The sequence below is a fragment of the Carlito syrichta genome, unplaced genomic scaffold, assembly GCF_000164805.1.
Source record: "Carlito syrichta isolate Samal-C Ts95f unplaced genomic scaffold, Tarsius_syrichta-2.0.1 Scaffold313398, whole genome shotgun sequence".
Taxonomy (NCBI): Eukaryota; Metazoa; Chordata; class Mammalia; order Primates; family Tarsiidae; genus Carlito; species Carlito syrichta.
Genome location: NW_007257494.1, coordinates 233,569 through 249,963, shown reverse-complemented (window position 1 = coordinate 249,963; position 16,395 = coordinate 233,569). Strand labels below are relative to the sequence as shown.

Here is a 16,395-nt window from a genome sequence, read left to right as displayed (position 1 = left end):
TCTGTATCCAGAGACTAAAACCTGAAAAAAGGAGATTAAATTGCATGCAGAAATATATAATGATTATTAGGATGCTATGACTAAGATAAACAAAAATTGTTTCTCATTTTATTCCTGGTAAATAATATGAAGAGCTAATCTTTGAACAGATTAACAATTTATATAGTCACTCTGCTTATTTTTAACCCTGTTTTTGAAAGTAAAATAACCTAAAATCAAGCTTTTACACTAGTATGTACAAAAATTATTACTGATGTAACTTTTAACACTTATTGCTGCTAATTCTTTAAAAATTTTTGGCAAAGTGGTTAAGGTCAAATACTGTGATTAGAAAGAACCAGGGTTAAATCTCCTATAGCTTTAGACTTTGACCAAATTACTTCTCTTCCAAACCTCAGTTTCATCACCTATACTATGAGGATGATATAATAGAAGCATCTATACGAAGGGTTGCTGTGAGGATGAAACGATTAGATGATTCCGATCGTAAATCTCTGTGCCTGAAAAAAAGTGGGTCCTTGACAAATGGTAGCTATAATAAGGATGAACATTACCACATACATTTGTCTCGTTGTAATGATTTTAACTCCCTTTTAAAAGTACCAATTCTTTACAAAGCGGTCTTCTTTCATTGTGGGAGGGTGGCGCACACCTGTAATCCAGCTACCCAGGAGCCAAGGCTAGCCTAAACAACTAAGCATTAAAATAAAATAAAATGAAAAAGCAGCCTTCTTTCGAAGGCGATCCCACAGCCACTAGAGGCCAGAGCCACTCCGCCAAGTGGCACGAACTTCGCCTAGGGCTTCCTCCCGGAACCCTCCCGGAGTGCGGGCCTGGGCCCAGCGGCAGGTCCCGACCCAGCCACGCCCGCTGCCCCTCCCGCCCGCGGGATAAGTGACGGCGACAACAGGTGTACAGCGGCGATCGCGGCTTCTCGGGAGTCCCCACATGTGGCGCGTCGGGCCCTGGGGTCAGAGTTTCACTCTGGAACCTTCTTCGCGGGACACCAGCCTTCGGACGTCTCAGGAAAGCCTTGAGGCCACCTCAACCTCGCGACCTTCTCAAAGCGGAGAAGAGGGAAAGGCGTGCTGTGCATGGAGCGTTGCGTTCGCGTCCGCTCTCCCCTCCCCGCCGTCCGAAAGCAGCGACGGCGGTCGCAGAACCGAGCCCTCGACTCGCACCCCAGGCCGAAACCCGCCCGCCCGCGCCGCTCTCCTGCTTGCGACGCCCGCCCGCAGCGCCGCCCGCCGCCGAGGCGACGCCGCCGGTCCCTCCCCGCCTCCCCGCCCCCCCCCGCCCGCGGGTGGCAAGTTCAGGCCCGGGGTCCGAGCCTGCGCCCCTGCAGCTGCCGCCGCCGCCGCCAGGGGGAGCGAGTCCCCGTCGGGAAACGTGGTGCTGCTTCCCCGGTGAGAAGGTGGTTTCACACTTTGGCTTTCTCTTCCTTTTCCCGCGTGTTTAAAGAGCGGAGAGAAAAATGGAAACCGAGGCCGGGGCGGTGAGTACGACGATCGGAGCCTCGGGACAGCCGGGAGACGGGGCGGCGTGGACCCTGTCCCCGAGGGCCGGGGCGGGCGGGGTGTAGAGCCCAACGCTCGCTAGGTAGTCGGGAAGAAACATGTCCGGGGACCCCGTTGGCTCTGCGAAGAACCGCCCACCGGCAGGCGGCCTGAATGTGTCGGGGGTGGGGGAGCTGCCGCCACCAGGCCTGGCCTGGATGTGGACGGGCGAGGGGGTCTCAGAGGCGGCCGAGAGGCTTTGGGGGCGACAGGTGGCCGGGCCTCTGCGCCCAACGGGGTGCGGCAGATAAACCGCTTTCCCGCCGAAACCGGCTCAGCCTTGTCTTCGACGCTCGCTGCTGTCGAGCTGGGCCCGGCCGCCCACGGCGACAAGGAGTCGCCGGGTCCGTCCGCTCCTCAACCAGTCAGTGGGGGCCAGAAGGTCGGAGAGACCTGGGGGCCCGCCTGTGGCCCACGTCGGGCCTGGACACTAGCACCGAGTGTGCGACTGAGCTGGTCGAGGCAGGGCTGGAGGGAAGTAGGGGGAGAGCGGTCTGGACTGACGGGCCGGAGCGGCAGCCGCAACGTGCCGCCACCCCGCTCTGCGCCCCGCCCCCTCCCGGCAGGCAGCCAATCAGCGCGCGCCACGCGAGGACCGAGGGCCCCGGATGCTCACGAGGCGTTCGGCGGGGTCCGTGTCGTTGAGAGTTCCCGCCACTGCTGCTGGCGGATCTGCGGGGCAAAATTTCTCGCTGGCTAGCCTTCTTTTCCCTCCCGCACTTTGGTGGGGAGGGGGTGGATCCTCATGTCGGTGCCCAAGTTCACGATGACCCGAGGGAACCCGAGGAAGCTGTCACCGCGCCCATTTCCCCTTGCGCCTCTGCTTGCTGGTCTCGGAGGGGAAGGAGCGCCGAGGCCGTGTCTGCGACGGTTAGCCCGCCCCCTTCTTCCTCTCGATTCGCGAAGTAGACGATAGGTGTTGCGGTTACTTCCCAAGGGCAGGAAAATTTTAATAAACGCTTTAGTGCTGGAAGTTTTACCCAAGCGGAGAGAACCCCTACTTCTAACCCAATGGCACCTCCTATCTAGACGCTTTCTAGCGGAATTTGAGACTTTGTTGTTTAACCCAGTGCGGCTCTAACCATCTGTAAGGAACTTGGATGCTGCCGCTACTTGAACCTTGTTATTGCTAACATTAAAGTATTTTCTAGGCTGTTTTTCGTACTGTATTTTTCAGCCCTCAGCCTGTTTGGCGTCTAGTAAGCAGGTCTCACCTAAAGAAATGAGTCATTCATTTATTTATTCATTCAACAGATATTCATTGAGCCTCTAGTGAATACTGTAGCTACTTCAGATGCTGCCGTGAGAAAAGACAAAACCCCTGCCCTCGTACATTATAGTAGAAGGAGATAGATAATAAACCTAATCGGTAAATTGTATAGCATGTTAGAAAATGATGAGTGGTAAGGAGAAAAATAAACTTGGAATCCACAAAAGAAAGAAACTTTAGAGATTGGAGAATGAAGTGGATTGAGTGTAAAAGGTTGATAATTTTCTTTTCTCAGTGAGTATCTTTTAGTTTCTAAGGATTGGAAATAATTAAATAATTAAAATAATCCTTCACTTCGTCCCTCTCTTAATGAAAATAATGGAGTTTATCTTTCACTTCAACAAAATTGAAAACAAATTAGTTGATCCATTGAAATCTTGTTTTGTTTTCAAGAGAATTTTGTGAAGACTGATTTTTTTTTTCTTAATTTAGCAAATAGGCAATTTTTACACTCTGTGAACAAATGGACGGAGACAAGGTTATATCTACTCAAGCTGTTATTATATTATCTCTAGCAATGCAAATCCACAGCTGAAAAATGCTAAGCATCCCAGAATTATCTGTTCTGAGCATTTTGTCTTGAGTAAAGTGATTGTAAAATAACATCCACCTGCTCAGAGAAGAAGCTCTTAAGGTTGGATTCCCAATTTCCTTAATTGGAAACTATACCATACTAATTATTATTATTGCTATTATTGTTTAGAGACAGGATCTCACTCTGTTGCCTAGGCTTGGAGTGCAGTGATGCAATCATAGCTCACTATAACCTTGAATTCCTGGGCTCAAGCAAACCCCCTGACTCTGCCACCCAAGTAGCTGGGACAACAGGCACTGGCTAATATTTTAGTTTTGTTTTCTTAGTGGCGACAAGGTTTCGCTCTGTTGCCCAGGCTGGTCTCAAACTCCTGACCTCAAGTGATCCTCCACCTCAGCCTCCCAAAGTGCTAGGATTACAAGTGTGAGCCACTGTACCCAGCCTATAGAGTAATTATTAAATATGATGACTTTTCTGTGGTTTAAAAGAAGTACTTAAGAACTATCTTCTTAGGGAGGATATGTTTTCTCTCCTTAAGATTGGATGGGAAAGAGAGCCCATAAGGTCCATCCTATAGTCCAGATGTCACCACTAGCCTAGTCATTTCTCTGTACTTCTTCCACAGATTACCTTAGGGATTATGGTTTTATTGGCCAGTGAAGTGAAAGAGCAGAACAAATGTGAAAAGAACAACTCTATTTACCTAAGATGGAAATTCATTTTCATGTGTTTGTCTCAGATAATTGGAGTTTTGAACTTTAAGCTTTTTATTTTATTCTTATTATTAATTTTTTTTAGAGACAGGGTCTTGCTCAGACTGGTCTCAAACTCTTGACCCCAAGTGATCCTCCCAGTGCACCCTCCCAAGTAGCTGGGATTATAGGCATGAGTGTATTTTGAAGTGCTCAATTAGTATGTTAGACTGTCTCAGAAGTCTGTTAGTGTTTCCAGAAGGAAAATAATTAGCAATTCTTGAATTGCTCATTCTTGAATCAGTTTCTGTTTAAAACTCTTTTCTCAAGTCTTTTTTTTTTTTCAGTTATACCTTAAGAGTCTATTAACTTGCCATTTTGTAAAGGCTTATACATTAATATATATTTATTAAAATTTAAAATGGGTCCTCTGACTTAGAGTTGTAAACATGTGGATATGAACTGAGCTCAGTTTTTTGGCATAAAAAATTACACCTTTGACTTATGAATATTTAAATTTTTTTTACAAAGTCAGTTCAGTCTTCAAATTGACAACTGCATTTAAAAATTGACTTTCAGTGGTGAACATGAATGCCAGGGTTTATTAACTTGTCAGTGCCCTTTAGCAAAGACCACCAGGAACACATGTCACTTAATAAAGTTGGGTCTTTTGACTTTTTGGAACAAGGAAGAACATACACTATGGGGCTTTTCAGTGAGAGGGTGTTAGAAAGAATTTATAGGATTTAGTCTTGCGTTAAGCAACTTTTAAACAGTTTAAGGAAGAAGGGCCAGGCATGGTGGTACATGCCTGTAATTTCAGTACTTTGGGAGGCTGAGGCAGGAGAATTGTTTGAGCCCAGGTGTTCGAGACTAGCCTGGGCAACATCATAAGACCTCATCTCTACAAAAAAATGAAAATAATAGCTAGGCATGGCAGCACACCCCTGAAGTCCCTGCTACTTGGGAAGCTGAGGCAGGAGGATCACTTAAGCTTGAGGCTGTGATGAGCTATGATGATGCCACTGTACTCTAGCCTGGGCAACAGAGTGAGACCTTGATTCAAAATATATATGAATATATATTTTATATGTATAAAATATATGATATACATGTATTATCAAGAACTTGGAGTAATTCTGTGATTGTATTAATTTTTATCTTAAGGCAAGAGAAATGGATTGAGGTTAACACTGAGTGACAAGGAGCAGACTCTCATATCAGCCAGGATAGAGATACGTTTGGTCATTCTTGTGATTTGGGCAATGTTTTTTTTGTTAGCATTCAGGCTTCACTATAGAGTGGTCTTGTTTTTGTCTTGCTCCATCACAGTCACGGAGTGACATTTTCTGTTGTTGGTGGTCTGTTAACAAAAGAACACCACAGTCTCCTGTAAGTACCAGGCCATCTAACAACACCAGGGTTGAGCTGGTTGTGCCAGGCCAGCTCCCACCAGTCCAGGGCTGCTTTTCTCCTTCTCAAACATCTTTATGACTTTAATATTTCTCCTTAATAATTAAATCATGTATTTAGTAATAACGAGTGTGTGTGTGTGTGTGTGTGTGTGTGTGTGTGTGTGTGTGTGTGTGTAATTTAAGATCTTCTCTATAGTGAATAGATTCTGTTTGCTGTTTTTGTTGTTGTTGTTGGCCAAAAAGCTATTAGCTCTTATTATAATCTGTATGATATTAGAATAAAACAAAGCCAAAAATACTACATTTTGCCTAAATCACTCATCTTTTTGAAAGATATGTTTTCAGCCTGCATCAAAACTTATACTCAGTGCTAAAAGTTTAAAAGAATTTCATTTTACAGCAAACGTCAAATCAGATGCAAACAGATTCATTATCTCCATCCCCTAATCCGGTGTCACCTGTGCCTTTGAATAATCCAGCAAGTGCCCCAAGATATGGAACAGTGATCCCTAATCGCATCTTTGTAGGAGGAATTGACTTTAAGGTACCTGTCTATGCATGCCACATATTGTATTTTTTATTAGTTTTTATCTTTCAGAAAGTGTTTCTTTGTGCAATGATAAAAATAATAATATTTGCATAATGATTGATTTCAAATGATCTTAATGTAAAGAATATTTTCAACAATTATGTAGGCTAAATAGAGCATGTATAATTTTCCAATTTCAAATACAAGAAAATTGAGATTCATTGACTTGCTGTAGACTCCTAGCCACATAGCAACAGAGCTAGACTAGAATCCTAGTTTTCTGACTCAAAACTTTATTTTCTTCATGTTGCCACACCAAACTAATTACAATTTCTTGCCTAATACCCAGTAGCTCAAATAACATGTGATTATAATTCTCAAAAGAAGACTCAATTTTTTAAAAACTTAGTTCTTCTCTGCCTCCCAAAGTGCTGCCATAAAATAAAAAATAAAAATAAAAAACTTAGTTCTATGAAACACTGTTTCTTTACCCTAACCTTTATCAGGTTCCTGAGCAACCTCCTAGACTTCCATATTTTTGCAAATTACTTTCTATGATATGATTTAGAATTTTATCACCAAAATATGCCTGTGTCCTTGTCAGAATAAAGCATCTTAACAGTAGTATACTTAAATCACCTAATCAGCTGTTTCACTCTTTCAAGGGAGCATGGTTTGTGAGACTATTGGTAGCACCCCATATGGGAGGTAATAGTAAACACCTACAAAGAAAGCATTCGTGGCAATTTTAAGTGGAATACCCTTCCTTCCAAATGGAGATAAACACACACACACACACACACACACATTTCCAAAATTACATATTACATATTAGAAATTATAGGGAGAGTTATCTTTTTTATCCAAAAAAAGCCCTTCTGTGCCATTAGGTATGATATTTGACATTTACAACTCACTATTCTATTCCCATGTAATCAATCTGTTACAACTTGGATGAAATTTTTTCCTGCATAAGAGAAATGATACACTTGGTGTATTTGCCAAAATAATGAATCATAACCAAGCAAATGACTGTTTCACTAAAAATTGAGAAAAATTATTTCTTATAAAATGTTTATTTTTGAAAAGATTGTCTTTATATGTGGAAAATATTAATGGATAACCAGAAATATAGAAATATTCAGTGTTGGTATTCATGTTCAGAATTCATTTCTATTATAATAGCCCAGCATATTTTTAAAAATAAGTTATCAATAAATATAAACATTTGTATAGCCAGGTTATTCTAGGTTACTGCAGCCCATCAGCTACAATATGAACTTTGGAAACATCGTTACAGTGCAGCCATAGCTTTAAGGTAACTGTTAGGGTTCCCTCCCTTACACTTTTTTCAAAACCACAGATAAATGTCAACAAGGAAATAGTTTGCTGTAGTAGCAAGCAATCTCAGACTTTTTAACCTGCTATTTTTAGAAGACTGCACACTATTCTTCTTAATATTTAATTTTCTTGACTTTCTGACTCCTTATTTTCAATGAAATAGTGGAGCTACAAAATTGAACTCATGTTCTAACAGAATAGTTGTTACAAGTAATTAATTATTTTTCAGATATCTAATAACAATCCTTATTCTGGCACTGATTTCAATTTCTGTTAACTGAAATAAAAAGCATTCAGTTATTTTTAGATTAAATTAATTTTTGTCATTATCCAGTTTAGCAGGCTTTATGTTTCTAACTAAAAACTAATAGAGTCTATCAGCAGGCTAGTAGCAGCTGAACTCAAAAGACACGCCTCTGTTCTAAGGCATGTCTTTTTTCTACGTATATAAAGAAACTTTTTTCCTAGGGACATTTAAAATTATTCCTGGAGGAAAACAGTTACAGCTGAATCAGAAAATGAAATTGCAAAGAATCTAATGTTAATATTCTGGGAAGAGGTGATATGAGTCTATCAGACAATTTGAATTAAAATCAGATATGCCAAAACCATCTTTGTAGACATCTTATGCATTTTAAGTCTACTTATGATTCTACTTTTTATTTTGAACGTCATCACAATGTCTGAATTTAGCTGATATGTATATTGAGTGCAGATAAAGTATCTAATAACCTTAAATCTTATAGTCATTCCATTGTTATCACAAATTGAGTTCAAGCACTTTTCAAAATATATTTCTTTCCTAAGACCTGACTCTTCCTGGAGACTGTACTGGTTAAAATAGAGTGATTGGTGTTAACCAACACAACCTGGTGTCACTTCCACAACTGTCAGCTCTTACTACAAGAGCCAATAGCAATATACCCCCACTATGGGGATAGCATGCCTACACTGAATTGTTTTTTTTTTTAACTGACCACCTAGAGAACAATAATTATTTAAAGATTCCTTTATATAGTAAACTTTCTTTGTAGCTTTAAGATAAATTTTTAATTTTTTGATTGATATAGAATAGTTTAATAATATAACCACTGCATAAAGCAAGATACTTATACTGATTTTAATAACCTAGTGGTTTTTATGCACTGTCTTAATGATAAGAGGCATTCTTTATCCGTATTATTATCTTTATTATCTTTAACTTTTTCTGTCTCTAAAACAAGCATCTTTTATCAATTAAAAAATGTTTTAATGTTTTATTTTTCTGCCATTAGACCAATGAAAATGATTTAAGAAAGTTTTTTTCCCAGTATGGCTCGGTAAAAGAAGTGAAGATTGTAAATGACAGAGCTGGAGTACCTAAAGGGTTAGTATCACTATAGATAGTATATAGAATTAACAGTTGTATTTTTATTTGATTACTAGCTTTTATATGCTAATTTACATTGGTTCCATTTTTTCAACAGAGAATATACCATGCCCTCTTCTTTCCTTCTACCTTTTGATCTTCTATTTCTTTTGTGTGTGTGCACACACACAAGCATGTGTGTAATTTAGAGGGAGGGACACTGTAATCTTCCTTAATTTGTTGAGAAGTTATTCTTGCATGGGCTGAAGGACCATTCGGTGTTAGCAAATGTACTTTAGCTGAGGAACCAAAAGAGAAAGGAATTGGATACTTTTGGAATTGCATCTCTACTTTAGACTATATAGAACTTTATTTGGAAACAACTGACCCCAAGGAATACCTAGAGGTTGTGCCCCAGAGATCTAATCAGGGGACTAATATGAGAACTATAACTCTAATGAGAATGATTTTTAATTGCCATATCAATGAAAACGAAAGTTGAGAGGAAAGCAGTAGACTGTGTCTTAAAATGTGTAGAGCTGTTTCAGTGGATTACTATGTGTATAAAAGCGAATTTTATAAAGGAAAGAGGTAACTTGCATAGTGCACTTACTTAAGGAGTTAAACCGCAAAATTAAAAGTAAATAGACAAGGCGGTGAAGGATTGTATCTATGTTCTTGAAAGAGGTGAGATACATATTTATGAGCATAAGACAAGAGAATGTGGTATCAGTGAGAAGTAACATTTAAGTATGACAGGTGGATACTCTGGAATAGATGGGATCCTGCAAAGAGGTTATTCTTCAGCAGATGAGATACTTTCTCATATATTTGTGTGTGTGTGTGTGTGTGTGTGTGTGTGTGTGTGTGTGTGTGTGTGTGTGTTGGCATCTCACTCTGGGACACGCTCACAGCCTCAACCTGCTGGGCTCAGGTGATCCTTCTGCCTCAGCCTTCCAAGTAGCTGGAACTACAGGCGGGCACCATCACGCCCAGCTCAATTTTTTGATTTATTATAGAGACGAAGTCTCACCAAATTTTCCAGGTTGGTCTGGAACTCTGGTCAGGCAATCTTCTTGCCTTCGCCTCCTGAAGTATTGGGATTATAGGCGTGAGCCACTGCCTCCTGAAGTATTGGGATTATAGGCGTGAGCCACTGTGCCCAGCGCCAAACAATATTAAGATGAAGTGAGATTATATGTCTTTTGTTTGGCTTACAGAATTTGCAATGTTTTGGTAAATTCTGTTTTTAATCATTAAAAAATTCATAGAAATGTAAACTGTGTTTTACGCCTTTTCCACTGGGTGGTGTATGTGCTCTACCAAACAATTAGTACAAAACTTATTTGATGTTTGGACAAATAAATAAAGAGAAATTCCTTTGTTGAAAAAAGAAACTTTATACATAATAAAATAACTATGAATTGAAGATAATAGTTGTCAAGATATTTAGTATTACTCAGAAGAGTTTTCTTCAGTTATGTAAATAGAAAAATGCTTTGGGAGATAAATTTATTTCTTTTGTTTCTTTTTTCTCTAACTATTTTGGCTTTTTGGACATGGCACACATCATGTATTTGTATCTTGAACGTTATATTGATTGTGCTTCAAGGTAATCATATATGAAAAGTAGATAAAAAATCTGGGTTGCACTTTTAGTTATTATTGTTTGGAAAGTATACTAATAATTGCATTATCAGTTTATATGTGCTAATAGGAATAAATAATACATTTGTATACTCTTTTGCCAACATAATAAATTTTATTGTGTTGAAATTTTTAAATTTTTTTCTACTTTCATTACCCTAAAGAAACCAAATGTCTGTTATTTTAAAAAGAGATTATTATTCTGGAATGAAATTCATTGCATCCCAATTTTTAAGCCAAATGTGAATCTCTTTTGCTTTTCTTCCTTCCATACAGCTGAAGGCTGAAATTGTTTCAAGATACTACATTTTGTTTTTCGTTAGTCTCCTGACTTTAAGAGGAGATGAAGGTGTTAAGCAGTGAATGATTCTTCTAAAATTCCCTTGCTGGTGCATCATGGAAAGATGCTTCCTCCTACAATGGCCCATTCTTTAAGAACATAATTTTAAAATTTTTTAATATAATAAATGTGATGCTTTAAGAAAGTAATAATTAATGCATTTATTTAGGTATGGTTTCGTCACTTTTGAAACAGAAGAAGATGCACAAAAAATTTTACAAGAGGTATGATCTTTTGGTGTATGATATATTTGGTGTATTTTTGGAACTTTTTTCTTTGAAACAAATCTTTTCAGATTCTTGTTTATTTTAATAGTAGGGTTCAAGTACAATGGCCACTTGCTTAAAAAAAAAAAAAACCTTTTTCATAACTTAAGATTAGCATTTATCTCTAAGAAACTTTATTTGCAGAAGAACAAATTCCAGAATCATTACACGAGTATGGTTGTGAAGTTGTAACATAATTTTTCACTTTATTTGCTTATACTAAGAATGTAGGGGTGTATTTTTTGTGAAGTATTTTGAATTCTTAAAAACCACTACAAAACCTGGATTTCTAGAGTGAGGTTTTTCTGAGATTACTTCTCTCCTATGAAAAACTTTATATAAACTAAGAACATTCACAGAAAAAGCCTGTAGCCTGCAATTCAGTGTAATAACTTTAAGTTATGGTAAATGTAACATTTAATTCTTTTAAGTAGAATTTGAATTTATATTATTAAAGTCATATACAGTAAATTTTTGTTATTTGTCATAGTTATATTCTGTAAAGTTGCCACAAACACTGAATTAGTGAATATTGAACTACTTTTTCTGGGTAAATAATGAATGAGGTTCCCAATAACCTCTGATTGCAATATTCTCATCAATCAATCAATACATAACCTTGTTTTATGTGTTGTTCTGTTAAAGACACCATGTATGATAGGTTATTGGTTCATTAACATTGAACTCACAGCCAATAGCACTGTAATCTATGCCTTAATTAAGTACATTTAATATGTTTTCTCAGTAAAGCACATGCCAATCTTGTGCTTAGGAACACTAGCCAGCACTTCAGCTCTACACTTGGGCACCATTTTAAATAGTTAACTCAACCAAAAAAAGTACAAAAATGCAGAAAACGTGGCACTAAATAGAAAACTCTGTCTTACAGTTATGAGACAAGAATAAAGAGTTCCTCCTAGTTTGACTTCAGCTGGGAACGTGTGTGTCAGGCTACTCAGATTTTTCACCACTCTGCACATGTCCATTATTAACCTCAAAATAGTCACAAATATTGAGTTTGGAGTTAAAAATACATTTTAGCAAATTCACAAATACAAATTCATGAATAATAAGGATTGATTATAATACAAATGAGGAATTAGGGTCAGAACATTGGAGCCAAGATTCAGACCCAGGTCTATTCAAAGACTGCCCTTTCCACTATGCCTTCCTGCTTTCAAAGAATTTTATAGTCTGAATTTTTTAAATTCTTTCCCACTAGTTTGTCCTTATTGGTTTTATAAATAAAATAGTGCCAAACTAATAAAACAATTTATTTTTTCTTTATTTTAGGCTGAAAAACTTAATTATAAGGATAAGAAACTGAACATTGGCCCAGCAATAAGAAAACAACAAGTAGGGATCCCTCGTATGTATTGAGAACTAATGTACTTTTTAATATTTTTCCATGGTTCTTTTTTAGAATATTAGACTTTTTATAGAACTTTATTAAAATATCATATTTCTTTCATTTAATAAAGTTATTTTGGCAAAGTTGGTGGACAAATATTTTACCACAAATTAATATATTGATCTTAGTTTTTCTTTGACTAGGGAAAAATTTACATAAATAATGATGCTTAGGCATATTTCACATAGTTACGTCATTAAAGGAATAATAATGAAAATATCATTTAGGATTGCAAAGTAATTAGAATTAACTTAGAAATATAGAATTACTAATGAGAAAATTTTCTAATTAGGAAAGTACTTTAAAATTAATCAGAGTAAAAATACTGAAAGTAAAAATATAGAACTAATATCATAACTTGCAACATGGTATATATGTACTGTAACCCAATTATATGCATCATAATTATCAAAGGGAACAATTCCTAAAGCTTTAGTAGTAAGCTGTTATGTCCCTTCCTCAAATTTGTGTAATGCTTTCAACTCTTTTTTCCTCACTCTTCCCACTTATTAAATTAGACATCTTTATAATTAACTTTTTACCTATAATATTTGTTAAAATCCCTAACAGAGTCTTTGGCTAGAAGGATAAACTTGACATAAAATTAATAACTAATTTATTTTTCTTTAGCCACATCCTAGTGTCTACTAGGATGTTTAAAACATTAAGTAGTTATCATGCAGACTGTTAACAAAGTAATAGATTGTGCTTATTTGAACTGTTCTACTTTTGACTTCAAGATTAACGGCAATTAAGTTTAATTTTGATTTAGTGTGAGTATTAACCCACTGAGGAGGCTTGGCACCGTGGCAGGCACATATGTATAATCCCAGTGCTTTAAAAGTACAAGTGGGAGGCTTGCTTAAGCCCAGGAATTTGAGGCTGTAGTGAGCTGTGATTGCACCACTGTACTCCAGCCTGGGCAACAGAGCAAGACCCCATCTCTTTAAAAAAAAAAAAAAAAAACAACCCTGCTGAGAACATTTTGGTTGTCTCTTGAAGGATTAGCCTTCAAATCCAGGACTGTTTGACTCTAAATTTCCTTTGTCTTTCCTGCAAAGAAAAATAGATGTTAAAAGTACATTTATAAAATACAGTACAAGAGATTCTTACCTTAATTTTTTCTCAGATCTGTCATTTTGTTCATCTCTATTACAACACCCTAGTCCCAGCTAACCACTTTGTAACCACTTTGCTTACCTTGATTCCTGGCAAACCTTCCTTACTAATTCTGAATCTAATCTGGCTACCTACCAATCCATCACTCACAAGGCTGCAGAGTAATCTTTGAAAAATGCACATCTTATTTTCAGCATATTTTGAGCTATTCTTCCCTTTTCTTTTCATGCTTTAGCCATCTAGCTTTCTCTCAGTTCCAGAGCATATCATACTACTCTTCTTGGGACTCTGATACGCTGTTTCCTTTACCTAGAATGCTCTTTGCTATTCCATTCATTCTTTAAAATTCAGCTGAAACATCATTTCCTCACAGATGTTCCATATCTATTTCCATATAGAGAGAGATATGGATTTTTATATATATTTTATATAAAATGTTCAGTATAGTACCCTATACTACCTCTTCATGTATTTATCAAAGTTGTATTTAATTAATTATGTAATTAACTAATAACTATCTTCTCTACCAGAACCTAACTTCTCTGAGAAGACAGACCATGCCATGTTCAATTTTTAAATTCTTTGCTGTATCACTAGGGTCCAGTTTACTGCCTTTAAATAATGTGCACTGAAAATTTATTCCTTTATTTAACAGGTAAACCATGGTTCATTGATGATCTTCGGAGGGGAATCATGAACCTCTTATATTATGTATAAAATTTTGTTTGACTAAATTTTTCTGAGAACAAATTCTTGACTTTTATCCAACTCTCAAAAGAATCTGCTAAGAACCATTAAAGCAAACAGTAACAGTACTAGATCAAATGCAATGAAAATATAAAAGCTGAGGAAGGCCAGGCACCGTGGCTCATGCCTGTAATCCCAGTACTTTGGGAGGCCAAAGCAGGAGGATCACTTGAGCCTGGGCCACATAGCAAAACCTTGTCTCCACAAAAAATCAAAAAGTTAGCTAGGCGTGGTGGTACACACATGTAGTCCCATCTACTCAGGATACTGAGGCAGGAGGCTCGCCTGAGCTAGGAGATCAAAGCTGTCTGGGAGAAAGAATATAACTCCGACTAAAAAAAAAAATTACTGAGGAATAGTAGTGGTGCTACTTAAAGTGGTAGGCCAGTGCTCCCTAAAGTGTGATTTGTGACAGCATCAGTTCACTTGGGAGCTATTAAAATACAACTTCTTAGGCTCTATCCCACACTTTCTGATTCAAAACCTCTGAAGATGGATCTCTTGAATTTGTATTTTAATAAACTAGGTGATTCTAATGTAAGCTGAATCCTGAGAAACATTAGTATAGTGGAAGAAGTATTTCCCGTTTCAGTAATTCATATAACCTTGCTGGTAAAGTGCTTCATCCAGCTTGGCTTATGTGACTTTTAAAGTCTCCACCATGACAAAAAATATATTATGTCGATATTATTTGTTGTATTTTTGGCTTGGGGGTTTTAAAAAATATAACTTGACCTGGGAAAAGAGATAGGGACCTCAGACCGGCCAGTTGAAGACCTGTGGGCATTTTCACAGCAGTTGTAAGCAAAGGAAGACTAGATAGAGAATAGACAGCAGAAAAGAGAAATAAAAGAGCATCATAGCATGCATGAATGCTTGCTAATAGTAGACCCAAATAATTAGTATTAAACCAAAATGTCTTTGGGAAGTTAGAATCTTCTTCAATTTCACTACCTCTATCATCATTAAATTTTTACAAAGAAAAAAGGTCTAGCTAAGATATTAGGTACTTTACTGCAGTGTCTAGAGTCGTCAACTAACTCTAAATTATATAAATTTATGACTGTAAAAATAGTGACTTAGGTGATGATAATCTAAATTCTTAAGCTTCGTTTGGTTTTACTGGTATTAGAATCTGACTTGGTAAATTTTTAGTATTTCTTATTAATATCATTTATTTTTCTTTTAGTTGCCTTAAGTTAATTAAAGCTTTAAAGTAGTGAGTTTGAAATATATATACTTCAAAGATACTTTAACATAAGGAATTTTTTAAAAATACTTGTGACATTCAATTTTTACTGTAGCTATGTAGGTGTGTTAAGGTGGACATTTTCTAAAGTCACCACAAATTGCACTTTTAACAGTTAAATTGAACATTTTAATTCTTATTATTTAATCTTTGCTTTAGGTTCTAGTATAATGCCAGCAGCTGGAACAATGTATCTAACAACTTCAACTGGATATCCTTATACTTACCATAATGGTGTTGCTTATTTTCATACTCCAGAGGTAACTTCTGTCCCACCACCTTGGCCAGTAAGTAATTTCATTTAAGAATGGTTTTTACCTATTACTATCAATTTTTTAAATATTTGCTTTATTTCTGAAATATTTCAACCACAAACAATTACAAATAATAACACAACACATCTCTACGACCCAAATTTAACAGATACTAACATTTTATCATATTTAAGTTCTTCTTAAAGAGAGGAATAAAATAAAACTAATACAGGTAAAGTCTCTTCATCCCCATTGCCTTACCCTCATTTCCTTTTCAAAGTAACCAGAATATCTTTTCTGTCCATTTTATGCATTTTTACTACAAATATATATATTCTGAAATGCTATATAGCATTGCTTTGGTGGTTTTTAAATACTTTATAAATAATGTTTTTTCTACTGAATATTATATTTTTGAAATCAAAGTATGTTTATCCTTTTTTAGATTATACCATGTTTATCCTTATATATCAAGTTCATTTATTTTAATATTTTATGATATTTCATTTTATGAGTATACCACAGTTTTTTATAATCCTTTATTGATGGATATTTGAAATTTTTTCTACAAACAAGACTACATTGAACATCCAGATTTAATATGTTTTATGTGAGAATTTTCTAGGTCATGAGTTTTCTTTCTTTCTTTTTTTTTTTTTTTTTTTTTTTTTTTTTT

The 16,395-nt window shown here is 36.9% G+C and overlaps 1 protein-coding gene across 1 annotated transcript in view; it reads left to right on the top strand.

The window, feature by feature from the left end:
- Positions 1–1,283: 1,283 nt before the first annotated feature.
- Positions 1,284–16,395, top strand: part of BOLL (boule homolog, RNA binding protein) — a 51,663-nt gene continuing 36,551 nt past the window's right edge. The window contains exons 1-6 of the mRNA XM_008070427.2: positions 1,284–1,495; positions 5,869–6,012; positions 8,613–8,704; positions 10,843–10,897; positions 12,233–12,308; positions 15,625–15,752. Coding sequence (XP_008068618.1) covers positions 1,475–1,495; positions 5,869–6,012; positions 8,613–8,704; positions 10,843–10,897; positions 12,233–12,308; positions 15,625–15,752 — 516 coding nt within the window. The 5' untranslated portion in view covers positions 1,284–1,474. The remainder of the gene's footprint in view (positions 1,496–5,868; positions 6,013–8,612; positions 8,705–10,842; positions 10,898–12,232; positions 12,309–15,624; positions 15,753–16,395) is intronic.